We start from the raw sequence: 18,874 nt of genomic DNA, 5'->3' as shown, positions 1-18,874 counted from the left end.
TTTTTTTTAGATAAATTGTCCAAAATATATGAATGAAGAGATAATAAACTATCAAAAATAAAAGGGAAAAATCATTGGAACTGCACATCTGAACTGTGAAGTTCCAAGTGTTCTTCTTTGTGCTTTCAGAAGTCTGAAGAATTGGGATCTGTGGTTCCTCCTCCTCCATGAACACCAGAAGCTTCATCTCCATTGAAGGTCACAAACAAAAGCTTTCACTCCACGTTTCCGGTCACATGAGAAACAGCAGCCACACAGCCCATTGATGAGCTGCCAATTGTCTTGAAGTGTGTGCGGAGAACACGGCTGCAAGTTGCAGGTATCGATCAATCATGGTTGATTTCATGATTTCTCTGTTCTTTATATATTATAATGGATGCTGCTTGTGACATCAACCATTATCTCCTTCATTCTTCGCATGCACATAATGCCAAAAGCCACCTCTCTCTCTCTCTCTCTCTCTCTCTCTCTCTCTCTCTCTCATGGTTGCGTTTCATGATTTCTCTGTTCTTTATATATTATAATGGATGCTGCTTGTGACATCAACCATTATCTCCTTCATTCTTCGCATGCACATAATGCCAAAAGCCACCTCTCTATCTCTCTCTCTCTCTCTAATCTCCATCATTCCATAATTACGTAAAAATATCGAGATTCAAATGTTCCTTAAAATCAAATATGTTATGTGCGCTGGTGGCGAGTACGTTGACCGAGAAGGTCAAATGTCAACTATCTCCACCAATTAAATTGCTTGACACGTGTTGATGTTAATGCTGTTAGAAATTTTAGTTAAAGCCTCAAGATTGATTCTGGAATCTTCTTCAGTGTCCTTCCCACACAAGTTTTTAACGTGGTAAGTTCGCATGTCGAGTCACCCGCTTCGGGCTACCCTGAGGCAATTGGACTTGAGACCGGGACCCACGTGGTCTTCTAGTTATAATCCCTGGGTACCTCTAGGGGTAAAGTTAAGGCGGGTAGAAGATGTACTTCCATCTCGTATCATCCAACCGGGTCATTTTCTTTAACCGGTGGTGGGATCCTCTCCACTGACAATCACAGATCTGGCACCATTGAACGGTCAGATTTCGAGATATTTGTAGACCGACAGATTGAACGGTATAGATGTGCGTAGTTGGTTTTATTAAAAGTAGGATTGGAGAGGATCTCTCTCCTAATCATATTCTCTCATTCTGGTCTCGGCCCGTAGGAAGAGGCTGTCTATCGAGGAGTAAAAGGCCGGAGAGAGAGGGAGAGAGAGCGCCTGGTCATAGCACGAAGGAGGAGGGAAGGAGGAGGAGGAGGAATAGCAAATAACAAAAGGGAGAAGAAGTCGTTTTCTTCTCCCACTTCTCCTCCTCTCTGCCCTCTCTCCTCTCTCCTCTCTCCTCTCTGCAAGAAGGGATAACTTTCCTATCTTTTCGAGGAATTCGACATCGAGCGAGCTCTGCCGCCTAATCTGCGGATAAATTTTGCATCTTTTCGGGGTTCGGTGCGTTATTTGCGGTGATGGGATTCGAAGGGGGGAGCGGGAAGGAGGGAGGGGGAGCTGGGGCGCGGTTCCGGTTCCTGACGAGGAGGAAGCAGGTGGATTCGGATCGGGTCAGGAACCGCGGAGGGTATTACCAGCTCGCCAAGGCGTTGTCAGTACCCGAGCTCGTTGCGATTGGTATCGTCGATTGCCTCGTAAATCGTTATTATTATCATCTTGTAGTTCTGAACCAAGATGTTATCCAGTCGTGTTGCCTTGTTTCCATTTTGCCCTGTCAATTAATTGACGATTGGATTAGAATTAAGGAGGAAAGAAAAAAAAAGGTGATTTCTACAGCAGTCAGTGCATTCGTAGAGACAGGCATTTTTCCCCTTGTGTGTGATTTCTGTCCTTTTTGTTCGCTCTTCGAGAAAGGGAATTGATTTTGCTAGGTTTTGGCACGGTGCACTGACTCTTTAGTAGTCTTATGCTTTCAGTATCAATTCCTATTCCTTTTGGTGCCAGTACTCATATAATCTGTTGTTCTGTATTTTTCGGTCTTGTCTTATTGGTTGTCCATCCATGAAGAGAGAATGAACATTCTTCCTCAGACTAATGAAGTCACATGAAGATCCCTATAATCGTCTTGAAATATTAGAACATTGAAGAATTTGATTTTGTTGTGACCACTGAGTGCTAGAAAATGATTATGCTCAGCTTTTAGTATTCCAAGGTTAGTAGTTTGTAACTTGCTTTCCATGCTTCCATGCTCGTGTAAAATTTTCAAGCCTGACTTTATAATGTTAGGTAATGTCTCTTAAAAAAATTCAGTTCCTGTGTTCCAGGTGTTGGTGCGACAATAGGTGCTGGAGTCTATGTTCTTGTTGGAACTGTTGCCAGAGAACATGCTGGACCAGCTTTGGCCATTTCTTTTCTGATAGCTGGGATAGCAGCTGCTCTTTCTGCTTTCTGCTATGCGGAGCTTGCGAGTCGCTGCCCTTCTGCAGGGAGTGCCTATCACTATTCATACATCTGTGTTGGGGAAGGGTAAATTTTTTAGTTTATAAAAGAATCAGCTTGCATTTTTTTTATTTATGATATTAGATAAGTCAATTAAAGATTAATCTCAAAAAGGCAAACTATATCTGATAATATTTACCTTCAGCAGTTCAGAGAGTGTAAAGTATACTAGTGACTGAAAACAAATATTGTTATGAATAGAATGATGGCATCAATTAATTGTGCCAGTACCAATAGGCTTCTGGGTATTCTGACTCTTTGTTAATCTTATTGTCAGTGTTGCTTGGTTGATTGGTTGGGCTCTTATTCTGGAATATACGATTGGTGGAGCAGCTGTTGCACGTGGCATATCCCCAAATTTGGTAAGTAAAACTTTATTATTTCACTCATCTTTCACTTAAGTCAATCCCTCACTTATATACAATAAGCACCATAATGTATTTATATTAGGCATGTTCATTATGACTTTGTAACGTATCACACATGAGCTTGTATATCTGATGCACTCATGTCTTGGAACAATATTGGCATATTTTATATTCTGAAGCTAACACATTCTGATGCAAAGATGTTTGGAATGATACTAGCAATGACCAGCTGGTGTTAAAATGGCTAAATATTTTGTACTTGCACTCATCAGTGAGGATTCACTTCACAAAATTTGTTGTCATTTCTTTCTTTTCTTTCAAATAACTGAAACCAAGATACTTGCAAAATCTACTTAGATATCTTATTCCCTGATAAGTTGCATATCCTCTGGAATATCTTAATTCATGATGGGTACAACGAAGTAATGTTCAGATAGCACAAGTATAACAAAGTAATAGTCGGAACAAGGTATGCAATTCCTCATATGGAATTCTTTCTAGAATTAGGGTTAGATAAAATATTCAATCTTTCTTAATGGTCAACAATGTGTGCTGATATTTGTAGGGATGAGAGGTAATGTTTGATTTTGGGAGTCCATTGGTTGCACCTTTTTCTTAACCTATTGCATATGTTTCTCAAGGAATGAACTGTTAATTAGAATCCTCACAACATTAGTGTAACACCATTGGTTGGTAATAGTGCAATTTTTCCATGTTTTGTTGTATGCATATACTGTTTAATTAGAATAATCACAACATTAGTGAAACACCATAATTGATTCAAGTTTTACGAGCAGTGAGAGTAAATTAACACTTGTTTTCTTGATGCGGTTTTTCTTAAAAATATTTTCAGGCCTTGTTTTTCGGAGGACAAGATAGTCTGCCTTCATTTTTAGCACGTGCTCACATTCCAGGCACTGATATTGTTGTTGATCCATGTGCTGCAGTTCTTGTTTTGATTGTTATTGGATTACTATGCTTGGGAATTAAGAAGGTATGCTGCTTCCTGTTTTCTGGCCATCCCTGTTATCGAGTATGTTAGGATAATAACCTTGGGTGATTTGCCTCACAGAGCTCATTTGTACAAGCAATTGTCACAGCTGCAAATGTCTGTGTGTTGTTATTTGTCATTATTGCTGGTGGGTATATTGGCTTTCAGACTGGATGGGTTGGATATACTGTTAATGACGGGTAATCAGACTTAAACATCTCATGCAGGAATTTAGTTGATTCTTGTAACTCGCTCATTTTGTTTCTCAACTTCAGATATTTTCCTTATGGAGTAAATGGAGTGCTTGCTGGTTCAGCAACTGTCTTCTTTTCGTACATAGGTTTTGATTCTGTTGCCAGCACTGCTGAGGAAGTAAGTTTTTTTTTTTTTTTTTGCTTCTAGTGCTCATCAATGCACTAGGTGACTAGCTGTTGCTTATATGAGATTTACATTATGATGTCCAAAAGTTCCTTTCGTGACTATATTCTATAAACTGAAAATGATAGAGTTATTATTTGGCTTCTCTCTTGATTAGTTTCTTTTCTTGTGCTAAGCATTTAAATTTTTGCAGGTTAAGAACCCTCGAAGAGATTTGCCATTGGGAATAGCAACTTCAGTGTCCATATGTTGCTTACTCTATATGATGGTTTCTGTTGTCATTGTTGGTTTGGTGCCGTATTTTGCCATGGACCCCGACACCCCAATCGCATCTGTGTTTGCAAGGAATGATATGCAGTGGGCAGTGTAAGTAGTAGTTGTATACTTGTATCTGCATTTCAATAATTCTATATGCAGTTATTCTGTACTAGAATCCTTGTTCCTTCTCTTAGGTCTTTGTTTATCTTGAATACTAATAGGTATGTTATCACATCTGGTGCTGTTCTTGCACTTTGCTCAGCTTTGATGGGCTCCCTTCTCCCACAGGTATGAGTCAACTTCCCCTCTCCACTGTAACTATTATTTATGAGTGAATCTTCTTTAAACTTCTCTTCCTGTTGACCCATAGATCCAAAATGCTGAAACTTGAAAGCTTTTATTATGAGAATTACTAATCTATCTATTTTACCTATATCTTCGACTATTCATCAATTATTTGGTGAAAGTCATGTGGTTAGCCATAGAGCTGTAAACTATAGAATCATATAAAATAAGAATTGGTATGGAAAAGAAAACTTTTCTGGAAATGCAACTGAGTATTATTATTGAAGCATGGAATTGTTCAAACAGTAATAGATTGCTTTGGGTGGGTAACTACTAATTTAGTAAAATTTATTAATTAAGAGAAAAACCTTTTGAGGAAGCAATACACCATTGTGTTTATATACAAGACTCGGGCATTTTCTGATATTATAGAAACATATGGGATAGACTAACTGAAGGATATCTGTATATTCTTTTTATTCAAATATTGTCCTATCTAATTAGGATTTACTATGGAATGCAACCGAAAATTCAAGAAGGGTTTGAGGATCCAACAGATTGACACAACATTGTGATAAAGCCAACTGAAAAAACTTTTTAGTCGGTACCTACTCTCCAGTCTGAATATGTTCAAGCAAGAAAGACTCTTTTGAATTAAGTTATTAAATGAGAATATTTCTGATACATTGATATTGAGTTGGCAAGATCAACCACATGATTGTTTACTTGTTGGCTAATAGAAATTTAGAGAGAAGAAGACAATAAAAAGGTTTTAAAACACAATAAAATGAGTTTCAGACAGAAAGGAGTATCTATTCGATGTTGATATGGTCAAGTATATGTTTGAAGAAAAGTGAGTTGCTTGTCACAAGAGATTCACATGAGAGGAAGAACCTTGAGTTGTCTATATAATTTTATTAGCTAATGGGTAAATTTGAAAGTTTATTGCTATTCTCTTAAATAGCAAGAGTAGAGGACAGATTGTATCCATATAGAGAAATTTTAGAAATCAAGAGGTTTTAGAATAAACAGGAACAAACGGGAATACATGGAAGTATGATTATACCTTTAGTCAGTGTAAATCAAAACAATGAAGGTGTAGTTGAGAGAAATTTGCATCAATATCACATTGATTCTTGCAGCTTTGTGACATACTGGATAAGTTGTCTTAATATCAGATTTGTTTAAAAATTCAAGTATAACTCAGTTCCTCAGCTATAAGTTGTCAGTTTTACAAGCTCATACACATATTTTTGAGTTTGCTGCTCTGCTTGTCTCATACAGATTCACTAACCTTTGAGATTATTTCATATGCCTATAGCTTATTTCAAGTCGAAGCAAATTTTGGGAAGTGACAAAATAGTGGATAATGCAACCTACTGATGTTTGGATTTTTCTTGCTTCTTTTACCAGCCAAGAATACTGATGGCGATGGCTAGAGATGGCTTGTTGCCATCTTTCTTCTCAGATGTTAACAAGCGTACTCAAGTTCCGGTTAAGAGCACAATTCTAACCGGGATTTTTGCAGCTTCCCTAGCCTTCTTCATGGATGTATCACAACTCGCAGGAATGGTAAAATATTGCTTTAGGATTTATCATTTTCTTAACAAGTTTTAAGTTTTCACTCTGTAGTTGTATCTGAAGGATAAATGAAAAGAAACTGTGATAAGCTGTATTATTCAAGGCATGAAGTCATGCAATTGACCATTCTGTATTGGACTGTTGTACTGTTTTATGTAGGTCAGTGTTGGCACACTTCTAGCATTCACCATCGTTGCAGTTTCAATCTTGATATTGAGATACGTTCCGCCGGATGAAGTACCTCTGCCGTCATCTCTTAGGGAATCAATTGAATCGGTTTCATTTCGCTATAGTGTTCGACAGAACAATGCAGAAAAGACGGATCCTATTGGAATTAAGAACAGTGACCAAAACCAACGTGATGTCTCATCTCAAGCAATAATTAAGGAATCAGTTGAGTATCCTCTCATGGTGAAGGACAATAATCAAGGTATTGATGGCTGTCATTCACACTCTTCTGGATTCTTGGTAATTTGAGATTTCCTGTGTAAACGTGATTCGCACCTAGTTTCAGTTCCTTGTAATTATAGTTGTTGAACAGTCAAATACATGTATTTCCTTTCTAGTTGTTTTGGCGATCATTATTTTCTAGTGTTCATCTTATGAGTTAACTTTGCAGATGATTCTAATGAACAAACTCGGCGACGAAAAGCAGCTTGGAGCATAACATCCATTTGTGTTGGAGTTGTCTTCGTCACAACAGCAGCTTCTTACTCATTCCTACCTGTGTAAGTCTAGCTGACAACTGTATATATGTCCTGCCACTGATGCTGATGAAAATTTTCATGTGTCTCTCTAGGGTCTTATGATGAATTGTTTACTAAATAATTTACCAATTGCCACGATGAACAATAACAAAATGTGCAAAATATACTAAACTCAGTTATTCGTTTCTTAAAATAATGGTGCATTCGTAGACAAATACTTGGGGATGATTCCAAAACACCATGAATCCCGAGTGCAAGTTTTGATAGAAAAAGATGGAGGGTTGCATTAAGCTTGACACGACTCAACCCGATGGGCTAATTAGCTTATGAACTTTGTTGGATCTGAGTCGCTGGCTCAAAATACTTAAGCTAAAGTTAATATTAGTGGATCCATTGGACCCTTGTAAGTCAATCCAATTTTTAACCCACTTCCGATGTGAGACTAAATCTGGGGTATTACAATCTCTTTCATTTATGGATTTGACGTCCTCATTAAGGTGGCTCATGTAAGACTTAACCCAATGGTACATATGAGACTTAACCCTGTGGTGACTCCATGCTATTTTGTGCCCTCTAGCATTGTCCACAAATATCCCCTTCTCTCATCATGTCTTAGTATTAGTTCGGTTCTAATACCAATGTCACGATCCGACTTGATGGATAGCTGACCTATGAATTTTTTTTTAGCCTGAACCATCGACTCAAAATGCTTAAACTAAAGTTAATAATGCTACATTCATCGTTCCCTTATAAGTCAATTTAAATCTTACATCACTTCTAATGTTTGACTAAATAAAGGGATTAGAAAGCTACCTATAATTGATATAAAATTTCATCATATCTCATAAGCAAGCTGTAATGTTAATCAAACCGATACATAATGACCTATTATTTATCGGTTTGGCCAATATTGATATCAAAACATATAGTTTTATTCTAGTACATATTAGAAATTTCTATTTTTATTACTAAAACTAATATCGGATTGCTACTTAAATAATTGCTCATAAGCATTTTATTTTATTAGGAGGTTAAGAAATAGCATGTATAAAAAATAATGAAAATAGAGGTGGATGCATGGAGTTAAAAAATATTTTCGTTCAAGGAAAAAAAAAAGGATGTAAGCTCTATAGAGGATAAAATAAGAAAAAAATATCTAAGATAGTATAAATTATTTGAAAGAGATCTATAGATACTATGGTTAGGCTATGTAAGTCAATTAGGATCAATGTTATATAGAAAGATAGAGGGAAACATAAGAATACTTTACTAGAATGATAAAAATTGGATGATCTTGATTTAACTAGAGATGTTGCATTATACATAGGGCTCAATAATGGAAAACATATGGCTAACCCCAAATAGTTTACACGCTCCGACTTCTTGTTTAATTCAAGATCTGAGCTCCATTTGGTGCTCTGCTTGCTCCAAAAGCGACTTTTTGGACCATCCAAACAAAAAACTACTCTCCTATCAGATTATCTGTTAGATGTGCATCTTTTGAATGTTCAGATTCATCATCTATGTTTCCTGATGATTCTCCACTCACTTATCATAACAGCTTTGTCCGCTACTTGGCTTGCTCTATTGGAGGCTTACTTGTGCTGGGTGGTCTAGTTGTTCTCTCCTGGATCGATCAGGACGATGGTCGTCATAAATTTGGACATGCCGGAGGTACCATACATATAATCTCATTCCCTGTAGCATAGCTTATTATGATATGATGACAACCTACTGACAATCGAGGCTGGGTCTATGCAGGTTTTATTTGCCCCTTTGTTCCATTTCTTCCTGTTTGCTGCATCCTCGTTAACGCATATCTGCTGGTAAATCTTGGGTAAGTTATAAATTTTGGCATATCGATCAATAATTAATCACCTAGTCAGTATTATGGCGATTGTCACAGAAATGGTTTGAAATAATTAACATAATGTTGGATGGCTTGTCATGAAGTCAGGATCATCAGAATCAACTCTAAACTCGCAATTTACTTTCTGATACGCAGTGCTGGCACCTGGCTACGTGTTTCTTCATGGCTTTTGGTCGGGGTCTTGGTGTACTTGTTCTACGGACGAAGCCACAGCTCGCTGACTGACGTCGTATACGTGCCGGCAGCACATGTGGATGAAATATACAAGACTTCAGAAAATGTCGTTTAGAACTCATCACAACCTTGTATTATATCTTATTCATTAGCGTTATCATGTCGATTATCATTGTGGTTTGGTCATCAAGGATTCATTTCATCCCTGCATGTTTATGTAATACGACCATCTAAAACAAGCATTGCTGCTTACCTCCTACAGGAGGAATGCAAATGGTTAGAATAAACGATTGTATCAGATGAACCTGTGCTTTAATTCTGGATTGATCATCATATACTTTTCTCTCTAGTTATATTTAACCAAATTATAATGTGACCCCTTGATATAATGAATCCTAAATTGGCATGATGTGATGTTTTTCTCCAGATAAATAAAATTAGATCATGTAACATTTACATAAACTGGGGAACTCAACAGGCCAATTTCATCTCTACAATAGCAAAATTAGCTTTTTCTTCTCCCTATAAAAAACACTACCAAAACGTGTGGAAAATGATGATGTGAATATGATGATCCTTTTTAGTAAACTGCGTGCATGTTTTGTCCACGGCTCCGCCTGCCTTTGACTTTTTCATCCTAAAAGTTGACTTTTGACACACGCTCCTCAATTAGCACGATTGCTGTCTTTTTCTTCCTATAATTCTAGCCAAAAATGCTTTTTAATAAGAAAATTCATGATTAATATGGTCGATTAAGTATAATTTGTAAGATGAAGCAAAAAATATAATCAAAATTGATACATCTCCAATCAATCGGAGGAATGTGCACACAGCAAATGAAGTGCTGCAGCAGTGTGTAATAGCAGCATGTGGCCCCCACCTTATCGGATGGTGTGTCTCGATCTGCCAGAGGAGACGAGCACTTTGGATATGCGCCACTGACACATAGCCGTTGGATCATTTAATTCAAAACAAATCATTGTTTATTTCTTCTCCCTTCGTCGACTATTGATAGTTACTGCAAACTCCAATGGATGTAAATGTTCTTCAATTGTTTATGTTTTTATACTATACTTTGATAATATGTATGTTTTCCCCAAAATTCCCTCACGCCACGTGGATTTGCTGCTATTTCTGATAGCCTCATCCGTCTCTCTCTCGCTCTCTCTGCAAAGTGCTCACGCTTTTCATCTCCCTTTCATGTTTGTTGCCGTCGTCCTTCTTCTTGTTGTCGATGCTGGGAAGAGTATCTCGGAAAGCTGAGCACTCGTAAAGCTTCTCCTTTGTGCTCCTGCTTCACCAAGAAAAAATCTCTTCTTTGAGCTTGAATCGCCTTGTGTTCTGCTCTTTCTTCCTTGTCCGGGCAAATTAGCGTGTTTTCTTTTGGTAGACTGAAGAAAGATTCGAACTTTCGCATAAAGATCATCACTTTCCTGGAGGAAAAGTTGGTGTTCTTGCGCTTTTTGCCATCTTGTGGTTTGCTTGTCCTTTTCCTCTTTCTTGCAGTTTCCTCTTCTTCTTCTTCTTCTTGGTGTCTCCCCTATTAATTTATTTGTCTTCGAGTATATCTCTTGGTTTTCTCCAGGTCAACTCATCCAGCTAACCGATTGGATTCCGAAGCGCCGCAGATTACCCACCCCCTTCACACAGTATCCCAATCCGGCTGCGCTCCCAATCATACATTCCTTCTTCTTCCTCCTCCATCCTACCCTGTCCCTGCAGCGACATGGCGGGGAGCCGATTCTTGGTGGTCTCGGTGCTTGTCGTGGGGCTATGCTCTGCTTTGGCCCAGGGCCTCGGGGTGAACTGGGGCACCATGGCGTCGCACCCGCTGCCGCCAAAGATCGTGGTTCAGCTCCTCAAGGACAACGGGATCGACAAGGTCAAGATCTTCGATGCCGACTCCTCCACCATGAAGGCCCTCGCCGGGTCTGACATCGAGGTCATGGTGGCCATTCCGAACAACATGCTCCGCACCATGACCGACTACGGCGCCGCCCGGGACTGGGTGAAGACGAACGTCACCCGCTACCACTTCGAGGGAGGCGTCAACATCAAGTGAGTCATCCTAACATACATTGATTTCTCTTGTATTGGTTCTTTGCAGATCCATTGATTCTGTCCATGGTGTTGCAGATATGTAGCAGTCGGAAACGAGCCGTTCCTGTCATCCTACAATGGTTCGTTCTTGAACGTGACCTTCCCGGCCCTAAAGAACATTCAGAACGCCCTCAATGATGCAGGGGTCGGTGGCAGCATTAAGGCCACCGTTCCCCTCAACGCCGACGTCTACAACTCGCCCGAAAGCAACCCGGTTCCCTCAGCCGGAAGATTCAGGACCGACATCAGCGATCTCATGACCGAGATCGTCCAGTTCCTGAACCAGAGCGGTGCGCCCTTCACCGTCAACATCTACCCTTTCTTGAGCCTCTACGGGAACCCCAATTTCCCAGTCGAGTTCGCCTTCTTCGACGGCGGGAGCGACCCCGTCGTGGACAACGGGATTCAGTACACGAACGTGTTCGACGCCAACTTCGACACCCTGGTCTCAGCTCTCAAAGGAGTCGGCTTGGGAGATCTGCCGATCATCGTCGGCGAGGTGGGCTGGCCTACCGACGGCGACAAGAACGCCAAGGCGTCCTACGCCCAGAGGTTCTACGACGGCCTCCTGAAGCGTCTCGCGGCGAACCACGGCACGCCTCTTCGGCCCAACCAGTACATCGAGGTCTACCTGTTCAGCTTCATCGACGAGGACGCCAAGAGCATCGAGCCGGGGAACTTCGAGCGGCACTGGGGGGTCCTCAAGTACGACGGGCAGCCCAAGTACAACATGGATCTCTCAGGGCAGGGACAGGCCAAGACGCTTGTGCCGGCGAAGGACGTGGAGTACCTGCCGAAGAAGTGGTGCGTGTTCGATCCGAACGGTGGCGGCAACGTGAGCACGCTCGGGGACCAGATCACGTTCGCTTGCACTTGGTCGGATTGCACCGCGCTGGGCTATGGATCGACGTGCAATGGGTTGGATGGGAATGGGAACGCCTCCTTCGCCTTCAACATGTACTACCAAGTGCAGAACCACCAGGAGCTGAGCTGCAACTTCCAGGGATTGGCCACGGAGACGACGCAGGATCCCTCGACGGCCGGCTGCAACTTCACCATCCAGATTGCTACTTCTGTCGCCGATGCTCCCATGAAGCCATTGCTTGTGGTATTTATGATGTATGCATACGTTATGGCACTTCTGCTGCTGTAGTTGGTTGGAGTTGTCGTCGAAGGGTGTAAGTTGGTGTGATGGTTTTGGGTTGCTGGCCATATTTGTACGTGACATTCTTGAGGAAGTGTAGTTCTTTGGATTCATTACATCTACTAATAATGGTTAGAGTGATTGGGCTCATTTACTTTGTGCTTCTTCTCGAGATAGCCAAACTCTGTTCTTATCAATGTGATTAGCATGATCTTGCAGATTGCTTGGATTAATCTCTCTCTCTCTCACTCTCTCTCTCTCTCTCTCTCTCTATCAAGCAAAGGTGGCACTTCATATCAAGTATGCTTACTTATTTCCTCAACTATTTGTTGTCTTCAACTGAGGCCAACTTGGAAAGACAGCCAATGCCATTAAAGAGGTGCCCAAATTGGTGGCAGGAGAACATGCTACTGAGCAAGTGGTTAATTTCCTCACAGAATGCATGTAGCCATCTGAAATGGAGTCTCAATTATTGATGCCATGTGAAGTGCATGGACAGATCATATGAAGAAGCTCAATTATTTCCCAATAAATGAATCTGACTGAAGAGTATGATCTGAACTTATGAAGATATCCCTCCCAATAAATAAATCTGAAGGCCAATTGGATTAGAGGACATGATCCATTGAGGTTGGTTAACATGGGATCTCCTGTAGCTTTAGGGAGTTCAATTCCAGAGTTAGAGAGGCATAAAGAATTAGCCCTTCAGTGAATATAAGATTTGCTTGGCCCATAAAAAATCTTTATCCACATGTGTAGCCTAACAAGGAATATAAATATAATATGTAGAGAATAAGTGAGGATAATCAAAAAAATTACAAAGGATAAATGTGATTATGAATATGTAATACTTTTGATTTAGAGTCAAGAGAGTAAAATTTTGTATTGATGTATATGTAATAGTTTAATGTGTGTATTGATAGGGCACATTTTGGATCATTCTATTGACTTGACCCCCCGTCACATCAGCCCGAGCACAAGACCTCGGGAGGGAGATAGAGTCACGACAGATGTGCTGTCGATAATTCGAGATGCAACGATCATCTCCTCATGTTGTTCGGCGTTGTGCCAACTAATCCTGTCGAAACAAGGATCATCCTGAGAAACCATGGATGACGTTGCATGGCGCCATCTTCGTATATCCTGGACAACAAACATCCGAAGGTACATTTGTGGCTTATCGGGATAGGTCGTACGGCCGACCCCCGGGGGTCACAATAAAAATCTCTCACCAGCATCTTACGGGAAGCATGAGAACATTAGCAAACTACTGACTCAAGCTTTATAGGGGCTCAAGTTGGGATAATCCTCATCCCGACTTATGCCAATGCGTAGAAATTCAGGTGCATCAACAACGAACGAGTTCGGGGGAGAAGCACGTCACCACCAAGTCTAATCTCGACCTACTCGACTGAGATCTTCGCCCTTAGGACGATCCTGTTGCCAGTTGGATTGCGTCACAGTGGGAGGTTCACGGAACATGGGTAAATTGAGTTTAAATGCTCTGGATCAATTAATTATATTTTTAAAAATTAATTTATCAGTTATATTATTAGGTCATATCACTAAATGATATCAAAACTAATTTTACTATTAAAATTTTAAGTAAATATATATCCATCGTAAACGAGCTTATAAAACATATTGATACATAGCTAAACTTCATATACACTTATATTAGATTTTAATCCAAGATTATATTGATCGAGTATATAAATCTCTTATGTAAACGAGATTAGAAGTTATTAAGTTATATTGGTTTTACACCTTTATTATTTTAAAAATAATAATTTATTAAAAAAAAGTGGAGGCTCTGATTCATAATTTTGTTGTTTTTTTTAATTACTAGAGCTTGTTTTGCAAAAAAAATTTATAGGATATTTTATTTTTCTCCATATTCTTCTTTCCAAAGCATTTAGGGGATTTTTTTTTCCTTAATAGTCAAATTAATTAGGTTTTAACCCTATGTTATGTTTGCATAGATGTTTCTATTTCCTAAAACCCCTCTTCTATATATTTGGCTACCTGAATGCAAAACCTTATCTATAGTTACTCTTGGGGGTCGGGGGCGAAGAATGGAGGCATGCTGTCTCTGCTCCTCCTCCTCTTCTCCAAAGCCCCATCTTTCTTTCAATATCTCCCCCAATTCTTCTCCTTTTTCTGCTCGTAGGCATCCTCTGCTCGTAAGCTTCCATCCGATACCCCTAAAAGGCCTCATCTTGTCGCCGTCCTCTCGGAGTTCCCTGCAAATTTCGCCACCCTTTGCGGTTGCCGAAGCCTTGGAACAAGCGGCGGAGACGTCGGCGTCCCCCAGAGGCGCGTCCTCGTCTAAGGTCGATAAAAGCGGGAGGTTCTGTAGCCCTAGAGCCGCTCGCGAGCTCGCTCTGTGAGTTGGAACCTCGTTTGGGTCTTAAAATTTTCTCCTTTTTTGTTTCTTTGAGGCAATTGGTGAAGAATTTAACTTAGGGAAGAATGGCGATGTTTAGGATGATCGCTTATGCTGCTTGTTTAGAGGGGTCTGATCCGGTTCGGCTCTTCGACAAGAGAGTCAATGCAAAAAGAGGCAAGCTTTCTTATAATCCATGCAGGTGCCGTTGTTTTTGGATGGTTTAATCATGGAAGTATGGTTAATCGAGAAATTTGTTCTATGATTGAACCTTTTTCTTCTTGGGTTGAATGGTGGCTGGTTATTATTGGTTTTGTTGATCTATTATACATGGTTTCCTTGGTTTTCTGCTCCCAGAGCCTGGATATGTTTTCGACAAGGCCATCCTGTTACAGTATGATCACATGAGCTTTGGTGGGGCTCCTGTTGAGGTAGGAACAGAAGAAGAGGCAGAGGGGCTGATGCTTCAAAATGATAAGGATTCAGCTAATGGTAATTAGGTTCCTGAATTGTCTTACAGTTTCTTTTGGGTTTCAATTTGTTGAAGTTAATGAAACCAAATGCTTCTATTATGATTATTTGTGCATGAATTGCCTAATGATATCAGTAGGTTGTACTTTGTTGGAAGGGCATCTATTTGACAAGATAAGTGGGACAGCATCATGATAATCAATATGATCAAGATAGGTTGTGGAGGTACAATAATTGTAGGAAAGGATGGCATACATGGCTCATGATGGTCAACTTTGGCAGTGGAAGTGGTGCCTGTTAAATTGCAAGTAGTCGACATTTGTGATCATATACATGCACGCTAATTTTGTCTGGAAATTAAGATCAAATGGCTTATATTACAATTCCAAATACAGTTTATGGTTGCAGTATATGCCTCCAAATAACTTCATTATACAAAATAAACATGTTTGTAATTATCAGCAGATGTTAGAAATTGATTCTAAATAATCTACTTCACCAAGTATCAACCAGATGCAAGTGATGAGATAATACCACACTGGATTGTTTTCTGCATCACTGCCAAAGGTAGCTTAGTTTCAATTGGTCTACATCCTATCACATAATAACCAAGAAAGAAAGACACCTCAATCCCCATACACAATATCAAGGTTCCATGGAGGGGAAAATGTTCTCTTTGTTTCAGTTATCAAAATTTCATAGTAATTGGAGTTGTCATTTAGTAATAAATACTTGTAGGATCTGATGCTTGTTAGTTGTCTTACCGCATGATACAGACTTTTGTGGCATCAGCTTTTTTTTTAGTAATTTATTTCATATTTGTTGAAACTTGAAACATTAGTCAAGTTATTCATATGACATGTTCTGTTGGTTCCTTTTACATAGTTTTCAACCATAATTCCCTCATGATTTTTTGTAATTTTCAGAAGCAGAGGTTCTATCAGCTCCTCCAAAGCTGGTCTACAACAAATTTGTTTTGCGGTGCTTCCCTCTTCCTTCAGCCTGACATTTCTCCCATTTCCATCTAGCTAAAAATCTCATGCAAGCTGCATAAATCTAACATCTTACTGATAAATTTTATGGATACAGTTAATCATGTTGATCACTAATTGCTCTTTTTATTCTTTTGGTTCACATTATCCTCAAATCAAGAATTATTGTTTATAAAGTTGATTAATGCATTTTCCAGCCTGACGAGGAATATACTGGTAGCTGTGGTTGATCGGTGGAATGATCATGTTCGTCTAATCGCCAAAGTAATTCCCCAAAATTGGAAGGTACGGTGTGCATGTCTCAAGGCTTAAGTGAGCTCTTCTCCTTTTCCATAATGACACTGGGAACATCAAACTTTGGAGTTTACAATTAACTGGCTTCATGTAATAATCCTACTCAAGTAAAGAAACTTAATGATATGTTTTTTTAGGCTAACACAAATTTTGCATGCGTGAGACATCTTTGATACTTTCAGGCTTTGGTTGGCTCAAAAGATCTATATGCATTATCATTTCTGACAATTGCAGGTTTCTTTACATTCTTTGATGGGCATCTTCATTTGTTCAATCACACAAAATATTGCAATCTGAAATCCCAAAAGTTCTTATTCTACGGCATATGCTCTTATGTATATAAACTTATGGAGAAATTTCTAACTCAGAAAATTGTGTCTTGAGGTGTCTGTTGTTTGTCTTTGATAAATGTCCCTGTAGTAACTGTTCGAATCTATGGTTTGTTGTTCTTGTTACCTACATGAAATTGAGTTTGTATGTACAATGAGTAAAGGCATTTTAGATACAGTAGATGAGTGCTTTCAAACAAAATGTTCTACCATTTGTTCCATAGAACACATTAATTGTTTGATAAAATAATTAATTTAGGTATATTTTGGGCTGAGTTGTAGGTTTGCAGAATCAAGCCACATATTTCTAATTTAACTGGAGAAATATGATTTATTTGAAATATAGGCGTTTCAATATCATTATGATCATTTGTCGGTGAACATACCAGTTCTTGACTCTTTTGTTTAGTATTTGTATGCGGTTCTTGGATATTACTTCCAGTTCAAAAAGCTTTTGCAATATGTCTTATCGTAGTTTGTGAATACCTTGTTGAGACCGGTTTCATTTAGTTTTCTGGAATTGAACTCAAGACACCCTCCTCAATACACAATCTAAAATCGCAGGATGAGCCTGCAGCAAGAATCTTGGAACTCTGCATTCTTCACCTTGCCATGGCAGAGATAACATCAATAGGAACAAGACACCAAATCGTCATCAATGAGGCAAGTTTCCCCATCCCACAGAACCTTTATCTTTGCCTATATAGCCTTCATCATCTTCATAATCGATTCTGATCTCTTGTCGTGAAGGCTGTTGATCTCGCCAAGCGGTTCTGCGATGGTTGCGCCCCACGGGTAATCAATGGATGCCTTCGAACTTTTGTGAAAGAGTATAACACAGTCGATACTGTTCGGCCCTCAGAAGCACCAACAGCCTGAAAAGCATGCATAGGTTCTCAGTTATCATTCTCATTCTCATTACAAAGTGGGGTGATCAACCTCAGATGATGACTTAATCTGTGGCCACAGCTGAAAGTGTTTGCAAGTTCCAAGTGGCTGCAGGAAGAAGGATAGAGATTGGAGATGGATATCACAAGGCACACTACTAGTATTTGGATCATGTGATGCTTTTAAAGACAAAGCAATAATGGACACTGTAAAATTTCAACAGCTTCTTGTGAATTTTCCTTTCAGTGGAGATGATCCAAAATTGGTGCCTTGGAGATGATGCTAGATGATCTTTATTAATCCAATGGTTTTGCTGTACTACTAGATATGATACACAGATTTAGGGTTTTTGTTGAACTTACTGATGCATTAGCATGCATGTGGTGTATGTGATGAAGTGGATCCATGCAAGCTCCAAATATAGTCTCACTTGCCATGTGGATGCCACATCAACATCTTGAGTCACCAATCTATATATATATATATGTATATGTATATATATATATATATGTGTGTGTGTGTATTTATATGTATATTTATATTTATATGTAAATACATATATATATATACATATATGTATATGTATATATATATATATATATATATATATATATATATATATATATATATATATATATATAGACATACTCTGTTCAGCATAATTTCATCCCTCCCTTTTGCACAAATCAACTATGTATATATATATATATATATATATATATATATATATAGTGTTATTTTATATTTTCAAGGTTGGCCTGTCGCAATTTTTAGCATATCTATTAGGAATCTAGTGTTTTTTTTAATGTAAATTTAAATTCGGATTTAGTTGGATTAGGAAAGAAATATGCATTCATCTATTAGCATATCTATGTTAATGATCGAATCAATTCAAGAATGTTATTATTATTATTATATATTATTTTATTGATAGGAGCCACTTAAATCGTATTTCGATAATTGATTTTGTATAGGAAAAGCTGCACCCAAAATTATAAGCGTAAACCCTAATTTGGGCGCCCGAAACCCCTGATTTATAGAAACGGCCGGTGTTTCTGCTGTCCCGCGGTGCATTTCTCATATATTGAACCGTTCGGCCAGCGTGGTCATAAAAACACCCCCGGCAAAACGGTTCAATATACGGGTACTGCACCGCGGGACAGCAGAAAC

General features: G+C 39.1%; 3 protein-coding genes across 4 annotated transcripts; all 3 read left to right on the top strand.

Annotated features, from left to right (window-relative positions):
- The first annotated feature begins 1,196 nt into the window (after nucleotides 1-1,196).
- LOC135605811 (cationic amino acid transporter 2, vacuolar-like) lies at nucleotides 1,197-9,398 on the top strand. Its single transcript, XM_065096300.1, has 14 exons — nucleotides 1,197-1,666; nucleotides 2,314-2,515; nucleotides 2,766-2,850; nucleotides 3,710-3,850; nucleotides 3,929-4,047; nucleotides 4,123-4,219; nucleotides 4,419-4,591; nucleotides 4,705-4,771; nucleotides 6,182-6,340; nucleotides 6,509-6,779; nucleotides 6,969-7,077; nucleotides 8,618-8,730; nucleotides 8,818-8,893; nucleotides 9,062-9,398. Exons 1-14 carry the CDS (start codon nucleotides 1,507-1,509, stop codon nucleotides 9,213-9,215), a joined length of 1,926 nt encoding a protein of 641 aa, XP_064952372.1. The 5' UTR covers nucleotides 1,197-1,506; the 3' UTR covers nucleotides 9,216-9,398.
- An 840-nt stretch (nucleotides 9,399-10,238) lies between these two features.
- LOC135605805 (glucan endo-1,3-beta-glucosidase 8-like) lies at nucleotides 10,239-12,494 on the top strand. The gene is made up of 2 exons (XM_065096290.1): nucleotides 10,239-11,158; nucleotides 11,237-12,494. Exons 1-2 carry the CDS (start codon nucleotides 10,827-10,829, stop codon nucleotides 12,351-12,353), a joined length of 1,449 nt encoding a protein of 482 aa, XP_064952362.1. The 5' UTR covers nucleotides 10,239-10,826; the 3' UTR covers nucleotides 12,354-12,494.
- Nucleotides 12,495-14,383: 1,889 nt separating this feature from the next.
- On the top strand, nucleotides 14,384-18,022 carry LOC103975688 (uncharacterized). 2 transcript variants are annotated; one of them, XM_065096270.1, is made up of 7 exons: nucleotides 14,384-14,730; nucleotides 14,816-14,907; nucleotides 15,088-15,222; nucleotides 16,128-16,182; nucleotides 16,391-16,478; nucleotides 17,381-17,479; nucleotides 17,567-18,022. In XM_065096270.1, the coding sequence occupies exons 1-7, from the start codon at nucleotides 14,420-14,422 to the stop codon at nucleotides 17,693-17,695; spliced, it is 909 nt and encodes a 302-aa protein (XP_064952342.1). In that variant the 5' UTR covers nucleotides 14,384-14,419; the 3' UTR covers nucleotides 17,696-18,022. The 2 variants fall into 2 exon arrangements, with proteins under 2 accessions (XP_064952342.1, XP_009388998.2); XM_009390723.3 differs by having other exon boundaries at nucleotides 14,385-14,730; nucleotides 14,831-14,907.
- Nucleotides 18,023-18,874: the final 852 nt, after the last annotated feature.

The sequence above is a fragment of the Musa acuminata genome, chromosome BXJ1-2, assembly GCF_036884655.1.
Source record: "Musa acuminata AAA Group cultivar baxijiao chromosome BXJ1-2, Cavendish_Baxijiao_AAA, whole genome shotgun sequence".
Classification (NCBI taxonomy): domain Eukaryota; kingdom Viridiplantae; phylum Streptophyta; class Magnoliopsida; order Zingiberales; family Musaceae; genus Musa; species Musa acuminata.
This window is presented reverse-complemented; position numbering and strand designations above follow the sequence as displayed.

Coding starts and splice junctions, on each gene's coding strand:
- LOC135605811 (XM_065096300.1), top strand. CDS start 1,507: ATGGGATTCGAAGGGGGGAGCGGGAAGGAGGGAGGGGGAGCTGGGGCG. Junction 4,048..4,122: donor GGATATACTGTTAATGACGG/GTAATCAGACTT, acceptor TCTCAACTTCAG/ATATTTTCCTTATGGAGTAA. Junction 4,772..6,181: donor TGGGCTCCCTTCTCCCACAG/GTATGAGTCAAC, acceptor TTCTTTTACCAG/CCAAGAATACTGATGGCGAT.
- LOC135605805 (XM_065096290.1), top strand. CDS start 10,827: ATGGCGGGGAGCCGATTCTTGGTGGTCTCGGTGCTTGTCGTGGGGCTA. Junction 11,159..11,236: donor GAGGGAGGCGTCAACATCAA/GTGAGTCATCCT, acceptor ATGGTGTTGCAG/ATATGTAGCAGTCGGAAACG.
- LOC103975688 (XM_065096270.1), top strand. CDS start 14,420: ATGGAGGCATGCTGTCTCTGCTCCTCCTCCTCTTCTCCAAAGCCCCAT. Junction 15,223..16,127: donor TGATAAGGATTCAGCTAATG/GTAATTAGGTTC, acceptor TGTAATTTTCAG/AAGCAGAGGTTCTATCAGCT. Junction 17,480..17,566: donor ACCAAATCGTCATCAATGAG/GCAAGTTTCCCC, acceptor CTTGTCGTGAAG/GCTGTTGATCTCGCCAAGCG.